A 23,541-nucleotide genomic window follows, 5' to 3' on the forward strand; every position below is an offset into this window, starting at 1 on the left:
CGTGTTCATGGAGCCTTTTATGAAGAAATAAATCTTCATCTACGTGAGTAAAGTCTTACATTAAAGGGTCTGTATTCATTTGGCTGAATAAGTTAAAGTAAAACATCCCCACACACTTGAATGAGACGCTTCGTCACAAAGCTGCAGGATCTGTATTATTGAGCCTGTAGGATTGATGAATATGCATCTTGGGTGAGGTCTCTCAAAACTCATATTAATGCTCTTTAGTTCATATAGTCTGACTCATAAGATGCATGCTGACCCGTAATGCAATCTTCTAGTAATGTGTTATTTCTATGAAGTCTAACCCGGAAGGAGCTGTAGTGCTTTAAAACGACAGATTAATAATGGTGTCTGATGCTTCAAGTTAACCTTTGTTAACTATTGTGTCCTCAAACAAAACAAAGCTCACTGTTTGCTCGTCCACACAGCTAGCTACTGCCTGCTAACACCGCCGTTAGCTACAATGCGCCCAACTCAGCAGACACTTATATTCTAGTGCGCCTCTATGCTGAAATTCACGGTAAACACATTCAAACGGAACAGATCGGGAGCGAGCGAAGGACACTTTGCAAAGTTAGCGGAAAGATAAACGTGACAACATCCGGTTCAGACGTGGGACAACATCCGGTTTTCAAAATGAGATAACAAAGTGTATAAGCATTTTGCATATATGGAAAGAAGATAAAATGAATTATATTCACATTAAGTGTAAAACATGTTACCTGCAGCTCGTGAGTGAAAGAGAAAATACAACTAAAGTGTGGATGAAGTGTATATTATTTGATTTGAGGGTTGCTTATAAGATATTATATACTTTAATTTAATCATAATTTCCCTTTAACTCACGAGATACAGGTGACAGGTTTTACATTTCATGTGAATATAATTCATTTATTATTTCCACATATAAAATGTGTATATACGCTTAGTTGACATCTTATTTTGAAAACAGGATGTTGTCTCACGTTAATCTTTCCGCTAACTTTCCAAAGTCTTTCCCTCGCTCCCGATCTATGCCGATTGAATGCGTTGACCGTGAATCTCAGCATAGAGGCGCACTAACATGTAAGTGTCTGCTGAGTTGAGCGCAGTGTTAGTTACCGTAATGTTACGTTAGCGCGCGGCTAAGAGAGTAATAACGATGTGAGCCGTTTACATTGCGCGGTACCAAAAAGGTCCCAACATGTTCAAACGTTCACTTAGCTCGCGTTAGCTGAGAAGCTATGAAAGGTTTACCTCGTAATGGAGCAGCGGGCTGTGTTTATCTGTCAGTTTCCTCATTTTAACTTCATGATGGCGGTTTCTCTGGGGGGCGGGGACTAATGCGGCGCCCACTCCACTGATTGGATGAAGGACTGATGATGTATCTCTTCTTCTTCTTCATGTTAGATAAATGATGTATCCAATGGTGCATCACCGCCCCCTGCCGTCTCATTTCAAGTTACAAATCTTATAAAATCTTATAAAATCTTATTCAATTAAATTAAATTAAACAAAACATAAAAATGATTGTTCTTCAGCAAATAATAGAAAGTTGTCAAACTCATTTTTTTTTGGTATTAGGAGTAAATAGTGGGCACAATAAATGGGATGTCACTGTATCAATTGTATTAATGTTTGTGATAAACTGAAGGATGAAGTGTTTCTTTATGTGTTGATGAATGTTTGTGATAAACTGAAGGATGAAGTGTTCCTTTATGTGTTGATGATGAATGTTTGTGATAAACTGAAGGATGAAGTGTTTCTTTATGTGTTGATGAATGTTTGTGATAAACTGAAGGATGAAGTGTTTCTTTATGTGTTGATGATGAATGTTTCTGATAAACTGAAGGATGAAGTGTTCCTTTATGTGTTGATGTTGAATGTTTGTGATAAACTGAAGGATGAAGTGTTCCTTTATGTGTTGATGATGAATGTTTGTGATAAACTGAAGGATGAAGTGTTTCTTTATGTGTTGTTGATGAATGTTTCTGATAAACTGAAGGATGAAGTGTTTCTTTATGTGTTGATGTTGAATGTTTCTGATAAACTGATGGATGAAGTGTTTCTTTATGTGTTGATGTTGAATGTTTGTGATAAACTGATGGATGAAGTGTTCCTTTATGTGTTGATGATGAATGTTTGTGATGAACTGAAGGATGAAGTGTTTCTTTATGTGTTGATGAATGTTTGTGATAAACTGAAGGATGAAGTGTTTCTTTATGTGTTGATGATGAATGTTTGTGATAAACTGAAGGATGAAGTGTTCCTTTTTGTGTTGTTGATGAATGCTTGTGATAAACTGAAGGATGAAGTGTTCCTTTGTGTTGATGATGAATGTTTGTGATAAACTGATGGATGAAGTGTTCCTTTATGTGTTGATGTTGAATGTTTGTGATGAACTGAAGGATGAAGTGTTGATGTGTTGATGTTGAATGTTTGTGATAAACTGAAGGATGAAGTGTTTCTTTGTGTGTTGATGATGAATGTGATAAACTGAAGGATGAAGTGTTCCTTTATGTGTTGATGAATGTTTGTGATAAACTGAAGGATGAAGTGTTCCTTTTTGTGTTGTTGATGAATGCTTGTGATAAACTGAAGGATGAAGTGTTCCTTTATGTGTTGATGAATGTTTGTGATAAACTGATGGATGAAGTGTTCCTTTATGTGTTGATGTTGAATGTTTGTGATGAACTGAAGGATGAAGTGTTGATGTGTTGATGTTGAATGTTTGTGATAAACTGAAGGATGAAGTGTTCCTTTATGTGTTGATGTTGAATGTTTGTGATAAACTGAAGGATGAAGTGTTTCTTTGTGTGTTGATGATGAATGTTTGTGACAAACTGAAGGATGAAGTGTTCCTTTATGTGTTGATGTTGAATGTTTGTGATAAACTGAAGGATGAAGTGTTTCTTTATGTGTTGATGATGAATGTTTGTGATAAACTGAAGGATGAAGTGTTCCTTTATGTGTTGATGTTGAATGTTTGTGATAAACTGAAGGATGAAGTGTTTCTTTGTGTGTTGATGATGAATGTGATAAACTGAAGGATGAAGTGTTCCTTTATGTGTTGATGAATGTTTGTGATAAACTGAAGGATGAAGTGTTCCTTTTTGTGTTGTTGATGAATGCTTGTGATAAACTGAAGGATGAAGTGTTCCTTTATGTGTTGATGAATGTTTGTGATAAACTGATGGATGAAGTGTTCCTTTATGTGTTGATGTTGAATGTTTGTGATGAACTGAAGGATGAAGTGTTGATGTGTTGATGTTGAATGTTTGTGATAAACTGAAGGATGAAGTGTTCCTTTATGTGTTGATGTTGAATGTTTGTGATAAACTGAAGGATGAAGTGTTTCTTTGTGTGTTGATGATGAATGTTTGTGACAAACTGAAGGATGAAGTGTTCCTTTATGTGTTGATGTTGAATGTTTGTGATAAACTGAAGGATGAAGTGTTTCTTTATGTGTTGATGATGAATGTTTGTGATAAACTGAAGGATGAAGTGTTCCTTTATGTGTTGATGTTGAATGTTTGTGATAAACTGAAGGATGAAGTGTTTCTTTGTGTGTTGATGATGAATGTTTGTGACAAACTGAAGGATGAAGTGTTCCTTTATGTGTTGATGTTGAATGTTTGTGATAAACTGAAGGATGAAGTGTTTCTTTATGTGTTGATGATGAATGTTTGTGATAAACTGAAGGATGAAGTGTTCCTTTATGTGTTGATGTTGAATGTTTGTGATAAACTGAAGGATGAAGTGTTTCTTTGTGTGTTGATGATGAATGTGATAAACTGAAGGATGAAGTGTTCCTTTATGTGTTGATGAATGTTTGTGATAAACTGAAGGATGAAGTGTTCCTTTTTGTGTTGTTGATGAATGCTTGTGATAAACTGAAGGATGAAGTGTTCCTTTATGTGTTGATGAATGTTTGTGATAAACTGATGGATGAAGTGTTCCTTTATGTGTTGATGTTGAATGTTTGTGATGAACTGAAGGATGAAGTGTTGATGTGTTGATGTTGAATGTTTGTGATAAACTGAAGGATGAAGTGTTCCTTTATGTGTTGATGTTGAATGTTTGTGATAAACTGAAGGATGAAGTGTTTCTTTGTGTGTTGATGATGAATGTTTGTGACAAACTGAAGGATGAAGTGTTCCTTTATGTGTTGATGTTGAATGTTTGTGATAAACTGAAGGATGAAGTGTTTCTTTATGTGTTGATGATGAATGTTTGTGATAAACTGAAGGATGAAGTGTTCCTTTATGTGTTGATGTTGAATGTTTGTGATAAACTGAAGGATGAAGTGTTTCTTTGTGTGTTGATGATGAATGTGATAAACTGAAGGATGAAGTGTTCCTTTATGTGTTGATGAATGTTTGTGATAAACTGAAGGATGAAGTGTTCCTTTTTGTGTTGTTGATGAATGCTTGTGATAAACTGAAGGATGAAGTGTTCCTTTATGTGTTGATGAATGTTTGTGATAAACTGATGGATGAAGTGTTCCTTTATGTGTTGATGTTGAATGTTTGTGATGAACTGAAGGATGAAGTGTTGATGTGTTGATGTTGAATGTTTGTGATAAACTGAAGGATGAAGTGTTCCTTTATGTGTTGATGTTGAATGTTTGTGATAAACTGAAGGATGAAGTGTTTCTTTGTGTGTTGATGATGAATGTTTGTGACAAACTGAAGGATGAAGTGTTCCTTTATGTGTTGATGTTGAATGTTTGTGATAAACTGAAGGATGAAGTGTTTCTTTATGTGTTGATGATGAATGTTTGTGATAAACTGAAGGATGAAGTGTTCCTTTATGTGTTGATGTTGAATGTTTGTGATAAACTGAAGGATGAAGTGTTTCTTTGTGTGTTGATGATGAATGTGATAAACTGAAGGATGAAGTGTTCCTTTATGTGTTGATGATGAATGTTTGTGATAAACTGAAGGATGAAGTGTTTCTTTATGTGTTGATGAATGTTTGTGATAAACTGATGGATGAAGTGTTCCTTTATGTGTTGATGAATGTTTGTGATAAACTGATGGATGAAGTGTTTCTTTATGTGTTGATGATGAATGTTTGTGATAAACTGAAGGATGAAGTGTTCCTTTATGTGTTGATGTTGAATGTTTGTGATGAACTGAAGGATGAAGTGTTTCTTTGTGTGTTGATGATGAATGTGATAAACTGAAGGATGAAGTGTTCCTTTATGTGTTGATGATGAATGTTTGTGATAAACTGAAGGATGAAGTGTTTCTTTATGTGTTGATGAATGTTTGTGATAAACTGATGGATGAAGTGTTCCTTTATGTGTTGATGAATGTTTGTGATAAACTGATGGATGAAGTGTTCCTTTATGTGTTGATGTTGAATGTTTGTGATAAACTGAAGGATGAAGTGTTTCTTTATGTGTTGATGATGAATGTTTGTGATAAACTGAAGGATGAAGTGTTCCTTTATGTGTTGATGAATGTTTGTGATAAACTGATGGATGAAGTGTTCCTTTATGTGTTGATGTTGAATGTTTGTGATAAACTGAAGGATGAAGTGTTTCTTTGTGTGTTGATGATGAATGTGATAAACTGAAGGATGAAGTGTTCCTTTATGTGTTGATGATGAATGTTTGTGATAAACTGAAGGATGAAGTGTTTCTTTGTGTTGATGATGAATGTGATAAACTGAAGGATGAAGTGTTCCTTTATGTGTTGATGTTGAATGTTTGTGATAAACTGAAGGATGAAGTGTTCCTTTGTGTTGATGATGTACAGAAACAGAGATACATTTAAAGACATTATCTGCTCAACACCAGCGTCCATTAAACCAGTAACACTTCTTTAATGTTTCTTTTGTATTTCTTCTTATCTGTTTACAGAAATTCTCTCATCAACGGAGTTTAAACGTTTTGCCAGAAACAGTGCATCACCTCGTACTGGGACCAGTCTGCTTCATCAGGGGACTCCTCCTGTCCCCAGTGTGGAGAAACATCTGGACTGCAGACAGCCATTGGGACCAGCACTGTGCAAAGTAAGATGTCTCTGCTGCATGGAGACGCCGAGGAGGTTCTGGATGAGTTGGACTTGAAGAAGTACAACACCTCAGATGAGGGGCGACGGCGACTCATTCCAGCTGTGAGGAACTGCAAGAAAGCTGTGTAAGTCCAGATGTGATTAACTTAATAAATCAGTTTAGATCAGTAGTTTAAACCTTCAAATATACAAACTATCACACCAATGTGTTTTACTGAAAAATAACGTTTATTTTTAAAATCAACACTTAAAAAGATGAAGGCGATTGCAAATGACAAGATAATACAAAATGTAAAGGTGTTTCATTTTCACTTGTTTACTTCTTTTTTACAAAATCAACCAAAAAACTGGCACAGAGGAAGCTCTTGGGTACATAATGAGATTAAATATGACACCATTTTTAAATCATACCCTCTGAACCAAAGATAAATCTATTACGAAGCTTTTTTACAAGATATTTAGTCAGTGCTGATCTAGACCCCTTGTCCCAGATGTGGCGGGAAACCAAACGGTGTTCATAACATCTGGCGGTGCTCGGTGAACGTACAACCTGGCTGATGTCTGTTCATGAGAATGAATCGTTGCCCCTCTGAAAGAAGCTCTGTGTTTATACACTATGTAGTCTGAATAGAAACAAAATGAAATAGTGCATGGTGCATGTTTTAAAGGTTAGTCACTATTCATTGTTTTTAACTACCGGTAATACGTTTTTCAGCAGCATCTGTTTTGTTTTGTGCGTTTTAGTGTATTTGTCTTTGTAAGTGAACATTGTTACTGCATACGTGAAGCAATGGTAAAACAAGTTTGAGTACTGTGTGCTTCATCACCTACATTGTTTAAACTGCAGGCTTAAATGTCACACCTGTACCCAAATATGGACCTTCATAGTTAAGACACTTTAGTATTTGAGTTACATCAAATATTTTGTGAAATCAAGAACTTTTGATCAAATGGAATTGTGAACATATTTTGGATTTGGAATGTGTGAAAAGTTGGGTGTGATGACTGACACTGACATGTTGCCTGGTTTATGAGGTGTATGAACCCAAAATATTCAGATTTTGCTGTAAATCAATTGCAATAACCAGATAACAACGATGCTGAAATAACAACATAATGATGTTGATTTGTAAAAAGTCTGAAGCCTTGTTAGGTCTGGCAGCGTTACGACAGGAAAACAACTTTTTAAATGCTTGTTTTCTGAATGGAGTTGAGTTTGACTCGTGCTAGGCTATGCTAACATCATAGCAGCAGCTATAGTCTGTGGAATATACACATACATTTATACACATTTCTGTCTGCTTTCAGGTAATGTAGAGCTCTTGGTGACAACAGACGACTTTTTTACTCCATTTCTTGTAATTAGTTGTAACATTTAAACTCGAATACGAGAACTTCTTTTGTCATCAAATGCATGAAGTAAATATGAAGTGTCCTCTTTCATCGTTACATTGAACAAATATTTGTGCCATGACAGACTTCGTGGCTGTGGACTTTCGGAGACTGACTGTGAAGTCATTGCCTCAGCTCTGAAGTCCAACCCGTCCCATCTGAGAGAGCTGGACCTGAGTGACAACTACCTGAAGGATTCAGGAGTGAAGCTGCTGTCTGCTGCACTGGAGAGTCCACACTGTAGACTGGAGACACTGAGGTCAGTTCACTGACTGTACATGGTCTCGTTGTTTTTGTATGTCTACAAATCCTTGACTGAGGTTTCCCCAAGCACCAACCTCCAGTTCCTAAACATGAAGCCAAAGCTTCACGTGTTAAAGCTGCATTCTCTCTAGTGGCCACCAGGGGGCGACTCCTCTGGTTGTATAGAAGTCTATAGAAAATGACTCTACTTCTCTCTTGATTTATTCCCTCAGTAAACATTGTAAACATGAGTTTATGTCTCAATCTCTAGTTTCAAGTCTTCTTCAATACAGCATGATGTTCATTTAGTACATTATGGTCCATTTAGAGTCACACAGACCATAAAGCAGGGGATGCTTTAGGGCGGGGCTACACGCTGATTGACAGGTCTCTAATAGACCATAAAGCAGGGGATGCTTTAGGGCGGGGCTACACGGTGATTGACAGGTCTCTAATAGACCATAAAGCAGGGGATGCTTTAGGGCGGGGCTACACGCTGATTGACAGGTCTCTACCAGAGACGTATACGGCGTCTCTACGTCTCTCCTCTTCATTCCAAACATGGTCACTTCCTGTTCACTGGTTGCAATCCAAGATGGTGACGGACAAAATTCTGAAATCAAGGCTTCAAAACATCAGTCCACCAACCAATGGGTCACGTCACGACGACTACGTCCACTTCTTATATTCAGTCTGTGGGTTTTACATTTTTGGTTCATATATTTTTAGGATTTTTCTGAGCACAAATAAATGTCTGTTGTTCCAAATGTCTGAACAAAACAACAACTAGAGGCAGTGAATGTCCACAGACTCACGTTGTCCATGACCTGATTTTCATCTCCATCATTGATCCTTCATTCAGACTGAGGGGCTGCAGGTTGTCAGAGGTCAGCTGCTCTTCTCTGGCCTCAGCTCTGAAGTCCAACCCGTCACCTCTGAGAGAGCTGGACCTGAGTGACAACGACCTGAAGGATTCAGGAGTGAAGCTGCTGTGTGACCTTCTGGAGAGTCCAGACTGCAGACTGGAGACTCTGAGGTCAGTCCAACATTCTCTCCTCCTGTGCAGACATGAAGCTGATATTATACTGATCTTAAAGGACCTTAAAGCCTCAGCGGCAGTAAAAGTTCATTGACTGGCAGAGAAACGTTGAGCTGTAGATTTAAATGAAACATATTTATTCATTTATTGCCTGACATTTGCTCCGTCCCACATGGGATTACAAGACACCACTTTTTTCCAGACATCTTCTGGTCTTGAAAATACAAAACATGAAGAAGAAAATAAAAACACAAACTTGGCAAAGAGCTATTTTTTCCTCTTCTTCCAGACTTTCTGCAGATACCTGGCTAAGTTATATGTTCCACTTTTAAACAGCCATCTCAGTCTTTGTGCATCATCCATATTTATAAAATCTATGTTTGACTTACCAAACAAAGCATCGCAGTGTTCACGGTAAAAAAGGAGAGTAGAAAACAAGATGGAACGCGTTGTTGATATCGTTTAGAGAACACATCGGACGGATCGGCTTTTCTTCTTCTACAATCTGGACCAAGATAGTTTCAACAGTCGAAGGTAAAACACCAGATGACATATGATCATATACGACATAATCCTCTGAACCAAATTCACTTTTTATCATCGTAAAAATACACAACTTTGGAAAACACAGATTCTATAAAAACAACAATGTTGAGCTTTTTGTTTTTAAAAAAAGCCTCAACAAACCAAGAGTTGCAAAACAATGTTCATAAATCGTTAGACACCCAAAAAATATTTAGTTATATTATTTATTTAACATAAATATAATATATTCTAGATTTTCATCTTGTATTTTCATCAGGTTTTCTTCAGTAAATGATCAAAGTTACTAAACACAATGAATAAATATCTCTCTATCACACAACAAATGTTTTCAGTATTTTGCTTTTTCCTCATTTTTATGAAGCTATTTGATGCTTAAACTGAAGTTGCTTTGATGTTATGACTCCACTATTCCTAAAATACATAACTTTTGTTCACACATTCTCCTAAAATGTCCTCCTGACACATTTGGTATCTTTGTTAACGTTGTGTTCTTGAGTGGAATCTGAAATGAGTTTCTGTGTTTTTATCTCTTTGTGTTGGGCTGACATGAGTTTAGATGGAGCTGGCAGAGTTCAAGTGAAGTCACTTGGTCTTTATTGAAGCAGCAGCACGTTGTCATTAGTGTTAATGAGCTCTCATTCACTTCTTGTACCTCAGTGTTGAACCTGCATTCAGCTCATGTGTTTGGAGTTTCCATCTTCTAAACGTCTCCGTTCTAAACGCCTGACACTGAATGAACATTGTCCTCTGAACTTACATCATTGATCCTTCATTCAGACTGAAGGAGTGCAGGTTGTCAGAGGTCAGCTGCTCTTCTCTGGCCTCAGCTCTGAAGTCCAACCCGTCACCTCTGAGAGAGCTGGACCTGAGTTACAACAACCTGAAGGATTCAGGAGAGAAGCTGCTGTGTGACCTTCTGGAGAGTCCAGACTGCAGACTGGAGACTCTGAGGTCAGTCCAACATTCTCTCCTCCTGTGCAGACATGAAGCTGAATAACATAAAGACATGAAGCTCTTTGTGTTGGGCTGACATGAGTTTAGATGGAGCTGGCAGAGTTCAAGTGAAGTCACTTGGTCTTTATTGAAGCAGCAGCACGTTGTCATTAGATAGATAGATAGACTTTATTTCAGACTCAGGGTCCAGAGAGACAAATACATTAAAAAAAACAGACACAAACAATAAAAGTACGGAGGCCTAGCAATGCCTTACAAAGAGACAGCTGTACCAATGTCGCCACAGCTGGACTGGTAGCGTGTGGTGCTAAACCTTATGTTGGTTAAAACAAGTATGATCCCATTTACAGAGTCATTCAGTCGACAGATGAATTTATACATCAGAATCAGAATCAGAGCTGCCTCAGGAAGTACATCCTCTGCTGAGCCTTCTTGGTGATGGAGCTGATGTTCAGCTCCCACTTGAGGTCCTGGGATATGATGGAGCCCAGGAAGAGGAAGGACTCCACCACTTCGACGGGGGAGTCACACAGGGTGATAGGGGCTGGTGGGACTACGTTCTTCCTGAAATCCTGGAATCCAGTGTTGAACCTGCATTCAGCTCATGTGTTTGGAGTTTCCATCTTCTAAACGTCTCCGTTCTAAACGCCTGACACTGAATGAACATTGTCCTCTGAACTTACATCATTGATCCTTCATTCAGACTGAAGGACTGCAGGTTGTCAGAGGTCAGCTGCTCTTCTCTGGCCTCAGCTCTGAAGTCCAACACGTCACCTCTGAGAGAGCTGGACCTGAGTTACAACAACCTGAAGGTTTCAGGAGTGAAGCTGCTGTGTGACCTTCTGGAGAGTCCAGACTGCAGACTGGAGACTCTGAGGTCAGTCCATGCTTCAGCTCCACTGATGAATCTTTACTCCATATTATTCTTCCTGTACGTTTGTGGATGTGAATGTGGTTCTATAACAGAAATAAGACTTCAACATTAAAATGTGGCACATTTCTACACTGATAATATTCTCCCACTTAAAATGAGGCTGAACACGTGTATGCAGCAGATAAATACAAACCGCTCAACCAAAATATGATTCAAAGCAACGTCAAACCAAATGCTAATTATCATAAAGCAACAATTCAATTAGTTCAAAATCTGCATCCCTCACACGCTGAATCAGCTCCAAACACTTGACTTTAAAGTGTAATAAAAGTGGACTAACCCTCGGCTGCATGCACCATGAACACAAGAACCGGGTCCACTGATCTCCCACAGAACTCGAGAAAAAACCCAAAACCTGAGAGAAAGATCAGTACATCTGTTGATGCTGTTCCTTAACGAGCTAAAGAAGATGAATCTATGCTATTCCTATTTGTTTCATCAACCTTTTAACCTCATTGATGTTCAAACATAACTTACACCCATGAAGTTGTTCTTTTTTGTTCATACTTTTATTTTTCCTGGACTGAATGTACGTTTTGTTCACACCTGGCCGTGGCACCGTAGCGTGAGCTTCTGCAGATGGCGTGTGAGCTCCGAGCATGAACAAAAGGTGTTTCTACTCAACGTGCTTTTAATTGCATTATTCTCTGAAACACCAGAGGACGAACAAACTAAATGAACTGTGAAGAATCAGGAAGACAACCAGTGTAACGCCATAAACCAACCTCCACAACCAAGAGGAGGAACTGTTCTATTTCATCCTTACTGACCGCCAGAGGCAGTGCTTAACACTGGATATCTTCCGTCGCGCGCATGCGCAGGTCGAATATTTATATCAACAAAGTCACGTGTGACCTCGGATGACCCCCGTCGTCTATAAGTTCCGGTGTCATCCTGAGCTCAGTCCTTTTTTCTTCTCGCGTCGCAGGTTAGCTACCATGGTAGCATAAACAAGGATGTGTCTACGATCAAGACATATTAGAGCTTGTCGCTGTAGCCTTGTGACCACCGGTCGGAGTTGCGGTTCTCTCGCCCTCCAAAGGCTGCGACGAGCTGTCCCTCTTCGGAGGGAACGGTGTGTTCGCCGTTCGGACATCGAGCCCCGGACTGGTGGACGCCCCTATCATCGGTCGTCACCAGTCTGATAAGGGCCAGCTAAGTCGTGATGACAGCAATCGGTAAGATCGATTAACATTGTTTTCTATAACAGTTGTTTGTTCCACGGTTGGCAGAGCGCTTCCGCTCTAGTTAATCGAGTGGCGCGCTAACGACAGCGTAGAATTACGCTGTCGGCCCGCCCTTCACAGTGTTACGGCTATCACAGTTAGCAGAGTGTTCCTGCTCAGGCAAACTTTGTGAGACACTAGATCCGCATTGGCGTTGTGTACATGGAGATTTAATCTTTACATTTGACGTAATTCGCAGTTAGCAGTGTCTTCACTCAGGCTAACTTGGATGCTAGCTGGGACTGCGTCCATCAACTTTGTAAACCTTACGGCCGTCACAGTTAACAGAGCATCCCCGCTCAGGTTAACTCAGTGGGAAGCTAGCTAAACAGAGCTGATACTGGGGCTGTGGCCATCAACTTTGTATCCTTACGGCTGTCACAGTTAACAGAGCGTCCCCGCTCAGGTTAACTCAGTGGGAAACTAGCTAAACAAAGCTGATACTGGGGCTGTAGCCATCAACTTTGTATCCTTACGGCTGTCACAGTTAACAGAGCGTCCCCGCTCAGGTTAACTCAGTGGGAAACTAGCTAAACAAAGCTGATACTGGGGCTGTAGCCATCAACTTTGTATCCTTACGGCTGTCACAGTTAACAGAGCGTCCCCGCTCAGGTTAACTCAGTGGGAAGCTAGCTAAACAGAGCTGATACTGGGGCTGTGGCCATCAACTTTGTATCCTTACGGCTGTCACAGTTAACAGAGCGTCCCCGCTCAGGTTAACTCAGTGGGAAACTAGCTAAACGAAGCTGATACTGGGGCTGTAGCCATCAACTTTGTATCCTTACGGCTGTCACAGTTAACAGAGCGTCCCCGCTCAGGTTAACTCGGTGGGAAACTAGCTAAACAAAGCTGGTACTGGGGCTGTGGCCATCAACTTTGTAGCATTACAACGATCACAGTTAGCGGAATGTGCTCGCTCAGGCTAACTCGGTGAATGCTAGTTATACTAAATCAACATTGAGGTTGTGCCCATTGATGGTTTTTACGCATTACGGCTGTCGAGTTCGCTCCGGCTAACTAGACTAAGCTAATACTCGGATTGTGTCCATTGATTGTTGTAAACATTATGGACATATCGGTAGCGGATATCAGTTAGCAGAGTGCCCTCGCTCAGGCTAACTGGTAGCACACCAAGAGTTACAGCTCCTGTCCAAGTGAAGAGTGTCCTCGCTCCCCTCTCACTGTAAGGACTGTGGTTTTTTTTGTCCGTTTTCACAGTAGCAGAGTGCTCTCGCTCAAGCTAACTGGTGGGGCACCAATATCTGCAGCAACTATCCGAGTGAAGAGAGTGTCCTCGCTCCCCTCTCACTATGAGAACTGTTTTCCTGACCTGTTCCACAGTGGCAGAGTGCTCTCGCTCAAGCTAACTGGTGGGACACCAATATCTGCAGCAGCTGTCTTAGTGAAGAGAGTGTCCTCGCTCCCCTCTCACTGTAAGGACTGTGTTCTTTTTGTCCGTTTTTCACAGTAGCAGAGTGCTCTCGCTCAAGCTAACTGGTGGGACACCAATATCTGCAGCAACTAGCTTAGTGAAGAGTGTCCTCGCTCCCCTCTCACTATAAGGACTTGCCTGGCCTGTTTCCACAGTGGCAGAGTGCTCTCGCTCAAGCTAACTGGTGGGACACCAATATCTGCAGCAACTAGTTTAGTGAAGAGTGTCCTCGCCCCTCTCACTATAAGGACTTTGCCTGACCTGTTTCCACAGTGGCAGAGTGCTCTCGCTCAAGCTAACTGGTGGGACACCAATATCGGCAGCAACTATCTTAGTGAAGAGTGTCCTCGCTCCCCTCTCACTGTACGGACTGTGTTCTTTTTTGTCCGTTTTTTACGGTAGCAGAGTGCTCTCGCTCAAGCTAACTGGGGGGACACTAATATCTGCAGCAACTATCTTAGTGAAGAGAGTGAGCTTAGAGAGTGTCCTCGCCCCTCTCACTATAAGGACTTTGCCTGACCTGTTTCCACAGTAGCAGAGTGCTCTCGCTCAGGCTAACTGGTGGGTCACCAATATCCGCAGCGGCTGGCCAAGGGAAGAGTGTCCGAAGGATCACTCGCCACTGACTGCCCCCTGCCTGTTCTCTCAACATTCAGCAGAGCGCTCCCGCTCGGACTGATTTGGAATTCCGCATAAACTAGTGGGACAAGGGTTCCACCAGAATCGCGGCCATGTTAAACTCTCCCGGCTGTAGGACCTGTATAGCTCCTCTTCAGCCGGAGGACGGCCCTGACCTCTTGCCCTAGCAGGGAGAACCCAGGCAGGACCTGCGGCATCACGCCTTGAGCAGTAAGGTCTGCTAGGCTGGCCGAAGTGGAACACCTGATGCGGGAGGTCTACCTCCCCCTGTCAGGGCAGCTGAATCCAGACCAACCTACCCTGGTCATTTGTATGGCGCTTGCACGCCGGGCATACACAGCAGCTGGAACATCCACCTGTGAGTGCCTTCTTCAGGCACCTTCCCGCCCTCACCACCTTTTCTGTTCCTCCCTCCGAGGAATATCTGAGGGAGTTGCGTGCATGGTGGAGACACCAGGGCTCTCTCCCGCCTTACATCAGACCATGCAGGAGGTGGCAAATCTGGCCTTGCACGTATGCCAGCCAGTTAGACGACTATGGCGTCCATCAGTTTCCCCTGAGGAGACTCTGAGGCCCGATGCCAGGTGCCCTCGACCCAATGTCGGGTCAAAGATGACCTGCTATCCAGGGCTTAGGACACAGCAGCGCTGTGCACCGTATCAACAACTCCCTCTCCCACCTCATGCTTTCCCTCGCAGATTCTCTGCAGCGGGCTACTTCGACGCTTCTGCTCAGTGATGCTTCATTGCAGGCGTTTGCGCTCATATCGAGGGAACGTGGATGTATGATGTCCACCCTGGTTCAGACTCGCCGCCAGGTTTGGCTGGCGCAGTCACCCCTATCTGAGACATGTAGGAGGACCCTCCATACTGTCCCAGTGGAGCCTGGTGAGCTGTTCGAGTCAGCTGCTGTACAGGCGCTTCAGCGGACTGTTAGAGCTAGCCAGACCAGGCAGCAGTTCTCTGGTCTTTGCAGGGACATGCCTGCACCCCCAGACCTAGGGGTCCCATTTTTGGCCCACAAGGCCGTTTTCTCAGCCTCCAGCTTACCCTAGTAGCCGCAACATGCCTCGGTGTCCTGCTGAGAGGCTGGACCGCTATCTATACAACCCTACTTACGTCCCCGTCCCCCCCGGCAGGGGTGCCAGGAGATGTCTCCAGGCCGGCTGTCGGGGTTCTTTCTCCCATCAGCGGATTTCCAAGGGAGAGTGGTTCACGTCTATCGACGCCTGTTCCCATGGTGCATCACCACAACTTTCAGTCCTGGGTGCTTCCATTCGGACTCTCCCATCTCCCCATGGGTGTCCACAGTGTGTTACTGCTGTCCATTCCCCCTGCAATCGCAGGGCGTGAACATACTGCCGTACTTAGACGACTGGCTGACCTAGGCGCCGTCCCGGCTTCAGGCGCCACAGGACACTGCTCGCCTTCTCTCACGTGGCCCGGTGGGCCTCAAGGTGAACATGGAGAGGAGCTACCTGAGCCCTTCTCAGAGCATAACCTTCATTAGTGTGGCCCTATGAGGGCCTGTCTGTCGCCCCAGTGCGGATGGCTGAACAGCCTTCACTTGGATGCCAAGTGGCACAGATACAGGGCAATAATATTATCGAAACAGTGTCTATTCATCTATTCACTATCCCCATGGAGGGAGTGCATATCTGGCGAACAGTGTCCCAGGAACCGAGCCCCAGGGGCTCGGTTCCATTCCACCAGGAGATTGTCACAACAGATACCTGCCTCTCAAGGCGGGGTGCAGGGTGACAGAACAGGACAGCCTGGGGGCAGTTGTCTGCTGAAAGACCGCAGGTCCAGGTTCTAGAGCTAGCGCTCGAGCACTTCCTTCCATGTTTGAAGGGAAGGCATGTGCTTGTCCGGTGGACAGCACCTCTGCTGTGATTTCCCATGAACTATCGATGGGGCACCAGATCTGCAGAAGTTGCTACGGGGATCACCGTGGCCTTCTGACTTGGGAGGCCCCTCGCCTGACCAGCCTGTGGGCAATGTACCCACCAGGAGAATGGAACAAGGTTGTGGTTTTCCTGTTCCGTTACAAGCCTCCACCGGGAGAGTGGCGGCTGCATCCAGACGTGTCGACCCACTGCCCCCACTGGGTCTCCCTGACGGAGAGGACCAGCCCTCTGGGTCAAGATGCCCTGGCTCACACGTGGCCAGAGGATCTTCTTTATGCCTTTCCACCATTCCCTCTGCTTTTGCTATAAGCTTGTCAGAGTTCTTCCCCGACAGGAGGGATCTCCTGTCTCAACTACAGGGTCGGATTTGGCATTCCAATCCCTGCCGCCTTCAATTAGGGGTCACGGGAGGGCCCGACCGGATGCTGAGTGGCTGCATAGAACCAGTCTGACGGACTATTCTGAATGCCAGTGCACGATCTACCTGCCTGCAGTACAAGAAACAGGTGGAAGCTGTTCTCCGACTGGTGTGCGGCTCAGAACACGGTCCCAGTACAGCGCCCGTGCCTGCTGTACTGAGTTTCTACAGTCCCTCCTGGATAAGGGCCGGTCTCCCCTGCATGGGACCTACCCTTGGTACTGGACACCTTATGCTTGTCCTTTTGAACCCCTGGCACAGGCGGAGCCTAGATGGCTATCAGCAAGACGGTTTTCTCCTTGCTGTCAATTCAGCTCAATGTGGGGGCGAGCTGCATGCCCTATCAGTGGAAGAATCATGTCTGAGGTGGAACTCAGATGGCTTGGGTGTCACTTTCTGGCCTAAGGCAGTGTTTCTCCCAAGGGGGTGGATACGTTCACATATAAACCGGCCTATCCAGCTGGCAAAGTTGACCCCCCCCTCCCCCATCGGGAGAGGAGAGGTCAAGGCTGCTGTGCCCAGTGTGGGCCCTCAGAGCTTATATGGAAGCCACCGCCTGCATAGTCAGTTATGGTGAGCCTAAGAAGGGCTGTGCTCCTTTTTAAAAAAAAAGAAAAAACAGCACCTGTCCCACTGGATAGTGGAGGCCATTGCCGATACATACAAGGCGAGCGGCTGCGCTCGGCCATCCGGGGTGAAGGGTCACTACCAAGAGTGTCTCCACACCGAGGGCAAGCCTGAGTGGTGTGCCTGTGGGGGATATATGTGCGGCGGCCTCATGGGCATCACCGAGCACATTCACCAAACACTACAGAGTTAACGTTGCCAACCCTCACCCACTGGGGAGGGTTCTTGGCCAATTTTCTCTGCCGGAGCTATAAGGGGTAGTTACTGTGCTTCCTCGTGACTCTTTTGGTATAAGTCATCCAGTGTTAAGCACTGCCTCTGGCGGTCAGTAAGGATGAAATAGAACGAAAGTTACGAATGTAACTACGGTTCTATGAATCCTGGATGACCGCCAGAGTTCTTGGTCACTCGGAATCCCGTGAACTCGCGAGAAGATTCCATAGGACTGAGCTCAGGATGACACCGGAACTTATAGACGACGGGGGTCATCCGAGGTCACACGTGACTTTGTTGATATAAATATTCGACCTGCGCATGCACGCGACGGAAGATATCCAGTGTTAAGCACTGCCTCTGGCGGTCATCCAGGATTCATAGAACCGTAGTTACATTCGTAACTTTCGTTATTGTCTGTGAACTCATATCTCATGTTCATGAATACTTGATTACCTTCATTGTAAAGAAACTGCAGAAAATGTCCAACGTTAGCTGTTAAAGTACATCACATGTTTGGTAAACGCTAATCTGTGTACAGAAGATCATCTGAACTCATATTCAACTTGATACAGTTTACTCTCTGAAGTGGAACTATTTATTGCGGTGTGTGTTTCTACTCATAATAAAATAGAGGGCGGATATTATGATGAAGTAACAGAATGATGAAGTCAGCTCCACATTTACAACCTGAACACACGATTGGATTATAAATTGATTTTCATCTCCATCATTGATCCTTCATTCAGACTGAGTGGCTGCAGGTTGTCAGAGGTCAGCTGCTCTTCTCTGGCCTCAGCTCTGAAGTCCAACACGTCACCTCTGAGAGAGCTGGACCTGAGTTACAACAACCTGAAGGATTCAGGAGTGAAGCTGCTGTGTGACCTTCTGGAGAGTCCAGACTGCAGACTGGAGACTCTGAGGTCAGTCCAACATTCTCTCCTCCTGTGCAGACATGAAGCTGATATTATACTGATCTTAAAGGACCTTAAAGCCTCAGCGGTAGTAAAAGTTCATTGACTGTGGCAGAGAAATGTTGAGCTGTATATTTAAATAAAACATATTTATTCATTTATTGCCTGACATTTGCTCCGTCCCACATGGGATTACAGGACACCACTTTTTTCCAGACATCTTCTGGTCTTGAAAATACAAAACATGAAGAAGAAAATAAAAACACAAACTTGGCAAAGAGCTATTTTTTCCTCTTCTTCCAGACTTTCTGCAGATACCTGGCTAAGTTATATGTTCCACTTTTAAACAGCCATCTCAGTCTTTGTGCATCATCCATATTTATAAAATCTATGTTTGACTTACCAAACAAAGCATCGCAGTGTTCACGGTAAAAAAGGAGAGTAGAAAACAAGATGGAACTCGTTGTTGATATCGTTTAGAGAACACATCGGACGGATCGGCTTTTCTTCTTCTACAATCTGGACCAAGATAGTTTCAACAGTCGAAGGTAAAACACCAGATGACATATGATCATATACGACATAATCCTCTGAACCAAATTCACTTTTTATCATCGTAAAAATACACAACTTTGGAAAACACAGATTCTATAAAAACAACAATGTTGAGCTTTTTGTTTTTAAAAAAAGCCTCAACAAACCAAGAGTTGCAAAACAATGTTCATAAATCATTAGACACCGAAAAAATATTTAGTTATATTCTTATTTATTTGACATGAATATAATATATTCTAGATTTTCATCTTGTATTCTCCATCAGGTTTTCTTCAGTAAATGATCAAAGTTACTAAACACAATGAATAAATATCTCTCTATCACACAACAAATGTTTTCAGTATTTTGCTTTTTCCTCATTTTTATGAAGCTATTTGATGCTTAAACTGAAGTTGCTTTGATGTTATGACTCCACTATTCCTAAAATACATAACTTTTGTTCACACATTCTCCTAAAATGTCCTCCTGACACATTTGGTATCTTTGTTAACGTTGTGTTCTTGAGTGGAATCTGAAATGAGTTTCTGTGTTTTTATCTCTTTGTGTTGGGCTGACATGAGTTTAGATGGAGCTGGCAGAGTTCAAGTGAAGTCACTTGGTCTTTATTGAAGCAGCAGCACGTTGTCATTAGTGTTAATGAGCTCTCATTCACTTCTTGTACCTCAGTGTTGAACCTGCATTCAGCTCATGTGTTTGGAGTTTCCATCTTCTAAACGTCTCCGTTCTAAACGCCTGACACTGAATGAACATTGTCCTCTGAACTTACATCATTGATCCTTCATTCAGACTGAAGGAGTGCAGGTTGTCAGAGGTCAGCTGCTCTTCTCTGGCCTCAGCTCTGAAGTCCAACCCGTCACCTCTGAGAGAGCTGGACCTGAGTTACAACAACCTGAAGGATTCAGGAGAGAAGCTGCTGTGTGACCTTCTGGAGAGTCCAGACTGCAGACTGGAGACTCTGAGGTCAGTCCAACATTCTCTCCTCCTGTGCAGACATGAAGCTGAATAACATAAAGACATAAAGCTCTTTGTGTTGGGCTGACATGAGTTTAGATGGAGCTGGCAGAGTTCAAGTGAAGTCACTTGGTCTTTATTGAAGCAGCAGCACGTTGTCATTAGTGTTAATGAGCTCTCATTCACTTCTTGTACCTCAGTGTTGAACCTGCATTCAGCTCATGTGTTTGGAGTTTCCATCTTCTAAACGTCTCCGTTCTAAACGCCTGACACTGAATGAACATTGTCCTCTGAACTTACATCATTGATCCTTCATTCAGACTGAAGGACTGCAGGTTGTCAGACGTCAGCTGCTCTTCTCTGGCCTCAGCTCTGAAGTCCAACACGTCACCTCTGAGAGAGCTGGACCTGAGTGACAACAACCTGAAGGATTCAGGAGAGAAGCTGCTGTGTGACCTTCTGGAGAGTCCAGACTGCAGACTGGAGACTCTGAGGTCAGTGAGGGGGTCCGAGTCAGTCCGTGCAGGTTCAGCAGTGTTGTTAATAAAACACAGGGCGGTTTACTCACAGTGAGGGTTTCCCTCCTTTTTCTCCCTTTGAGCTCATCGAGTGCAGTTCCTCTGATGTTTCTTTTCTTTCATTTCTCCACAAACAATAAAATAAAAGCTGACAAAGCAAAGCAAGTTGTTAGAAGTCGTTGGATTTCACAGTCGAGTGAATAAAGGTCGTTGGTTTTGTTTTCCTGTGATGTTATTTCCTCTAAAGCACGCTCACAACATGAATGTGACCTGATCATGAAGCAGATTAGTTGCTTCATATTAGGACCATGAAGCTGGCTCACTCAAAGAACCAACAATTATTTAAAACTTGATCATAACTTCTGGGATTGTGTTCCTCCTGACAGGTTGAATAAGAGGTTGATCACTAAGAAACACAAACAATGTGAGTATTGAAAGAATGTCCCCATTCAAGCTATTCTACATTCAAATCTGATCTGAATGAGCCTCATCGTAACAAAAAGTATTTTCTATTCTGTTCGAGCTGTTTGAAGACGTTCGTCTGCGAATGTTTCTCTTTCTCTTCTTCTCTCCATCAGGTGACGCCGACGGCAAACTGGATGTGAAAACAAATGTGCCCGACAAAGAGGTGAGGGAGCAGCAGCTGAAGAGCGTGAAGTTGATTTCTTGAGGTTTCTCTACGGAGTAAATGTCATTATTGTGTACCAGGGGAACAGAGGAAAGAGAACTGTGGCTTGTTACTTGATTTCTCTTGAAAGAACTGACTTTGTGCCTTCTTAGTTCCAGGCTCCATCCTCATTCTCACCTGAACACACAGCAGAATCTTCATACAGGTAATCCTATGAAAGACACGATTCCAGCTTCTTTCACGGTTCATCAAGTTGTGATTCTAAACGAAGGGCTGTTGTGTGTGGGGAGTCAAAACAGGGTCCCGGCACAGGACAGGGTCCCGGCACAGGACACGGTCCCGGCAGAGGACACGGCCCCGGCAGACCAGCAGCTGTTCTCAGTTCGGACTGAATTTGTCAACAGAGTGTCTGATCCTGTCCTGGATCAGCTGCTGGATGCACTTCTTCATCACAGAGTGATTAATGACGGTGAAATGCAGTCGACCAAAACAAAACCCAGAGCAGATAAAGCACGAGACGTGATCGACACGGTGAGAAGAAAGGGATCTGAAGCCTCCTCAGTTCTGATCAATGCTCTCTTTGAGGTGGACACGTATCTTTACAAGCTGTTTACCGCTGTGTACCGCAGCTGAAGATGAACCAAGAACTGTGGAGTGATGATGATGATGGTGGTGGTGATGGTGATGGTGGTGATGATGATGGTGATGATGGGGAATCTCTTCAACAGTTGTCTCACATGACTAATTGTAATTTTTAACGGTGCACAACACGAGGCAGCGGTTCCCACAGGCTTTGGTGGGACTGTGGAAGAAAAGTTCGTACGTTTTCAAAGTAAAATGCATCAATCTGGTGAACTTTGAGAGCAAAGATAAGACGCTGGATCTATGAAGAGCTCTGTGCTCTTGTTCCATCAGTGGTGTAATGTAACTAAGTACATGTAGTGTTTCAGGATGTCATGTTTTTGGGAGTTGAAATAAACGGTGACAGTGGTGTGACAGAAGTTTGCTGCACTTGTTTATTCCGGCGCTCCTACATTGGTGACCCTGAGTCTACTGGACGTTTCCAGAGACGAACATGACGCACTTTAGCTCAAGCTGCCGGAGTTTTGGGAGACGCAAGCGTCCGTCTGGTTTGCTGAAACTGAAGCACAGTTCTCTCTCAGAGACGTTACCGCGGATGCTACGACATACTATCATGTGGTAGCTAATGGATACAACGCTAGCTCTCCTACACAGTAAACCCCCGGTGTTACATATGCAGAGTCAAAGTCCATGGACTCTTTCAGAGTTATTTCAACAACAGCTTGAGTAAGATGCCCCCTAGTGGTGGTGGACATGTACATAGTGAAACAGGTGGTGTCAGAAGTACTCTGAGAAGCCCCGCCCACCTCCTCACCTCATTTCTGACCCATCTGGATTTTTCACGCCGCCATTTTCTAACCGTCTTTTAGTCGCCTATTGAAACAAGTATTTGGCATTTCAACAGTTTAGAATAGTGTTGAGGAGGAAACTCGGGTGAACAGACTGAGATCGAGGTGTTTAGGTCAATTCAAGCAATAACATTTATTTGTAACAGAAGTATTATGTGCAGCAGTTCAACGTGCACGGACCTCAGAAAATCTGCTCTGTAGGAGCAAATGAAACTAAAAAGGTGCTTAGACAGAGTGCGCATGCGTTTGTATAGGTTCTCCTTATGGAAGCCTATTGGTTAAAGCAAAGTTGCAGGCAGAGCTGTGTTTAGCTGATCAGCGGCCTGGTTGAAGCACTTGGCATCTCCACCCACACTGGCTCACGATGGATCCTCCTTCGCTGCGTCATCAGTGTGAATGCATGTTGTTAACACTCGAGGTGCCGAAAGGGTGCAGTTCTAAGCTATTTCACAAGTCTCTGTGTGAATAGATAAGAGAGCTCTTCTCCTACTCTAAGATGGCGGTTTCCGCCCTAATCTGGTGGTTTAAGCAGGTGTTTCTTTTCAGGGCCACAGTATCTGTTTCTATCGTGCGAGCAGGCGCCGGAATGCCCTGCAAGTATTTGACCTACTTACATGTGACCTCACAACTCCGCAATATAACCATACAAGTATAGCGCATATTATTTACATAATTTATTATTACAATAGCTTCATGTTGTTGGTTCTTCATATTCCAGCTGTCTTTGCATTTTAAAATGCTGGAGTACAAAAGGCTAACATGACCGAGTTGGTGACGAGCTTATGTGTGAGGTCAACCGGGCTGCTAACCATCACATATGACGCGGCTTTGTTTCAGTTCCATTTGTAATGCACATTATTTAATGGAGATGTTCTTTGTCATGTGAAGCTCATGCTGCTCATTAGATAAGGGACACATCAGTGGGGACTGTGCGTAACGTTTTCATCTCCCTCTCGCTTCTGTTGTGA

General features: G+C 43.2%; 2 protein-coding genes across 3 annotated transcripts in view; one reads left to right on the plus strand and one right to left on the minus strand.

Annotated features, from left to right (window-relative positions):
* Nucleotides 1–1,307, minus strand: part of dek (DEK proto-oncogene) — a 19,098-nt gene extending 17,791 nt beyond the window's left edge. For both annotated transcript variants that reach the window (XM_079275688.1, XM_079275687.1), the window contains exon 1: nucleotides 1,240–1,307. In XM_079275688.1, the coding sequence (XP_079131814.1) occupies nucleotides 1,240–1,284 (45 nt within the window). In that variant the 5' untranslated portion in view covers nucleotides 1,285–1,307. The remainder of the gene's footprint in view (nucleotides 1–1,239) is intronic.
* Nucleotides 1,308–6,008: 4,701 nt separating this feature from the next.
* Nucleotides 6,009–22,028, plus strand: LOC306782635 (uncharacterized protein; the record flags this gene model as incomplete). Its single annotated transcript, XM_079276078.1, has 10 exons — nucleotides 6,009–6,130; nucleotides 7,483–7,656; nucleotides 8,503–8,676; nucleotides 10,003–10,176; nucleotides 19,833–20,006; nucleotides 20,318–20,491; nucleotides 20,902–20,939; nucleotides 21,094–21,143; nucleotides 21,296–21,348; nucleotides 21,434–22,028. 10 exons carry the CDS (start codon nucleotides 6,009–6,011, stop codon nucleotides 21,774–21,776), a joined length of 1,476 nt encoding a protein of 491 aa, XP_079132204.1. The 3' UTR covers nucleotides 21,777–22,028.
* Nucleotides 22,029–23,541: the final 1,513 nt, after the last annotated feature.

This window comes from Melanostigma gelatinosum (genome assembly GCF_949748355.1).
Source record: "Melanostigma gelatinosum genome assembly, chromosome: 9".
NCBI classification, from domain to species: Eukaryota; Metazoa; Chordata; class Actinopteri; order Perciformes; family Zoarcidae; genus Melanostigma; species Melanostigma gelatinosum.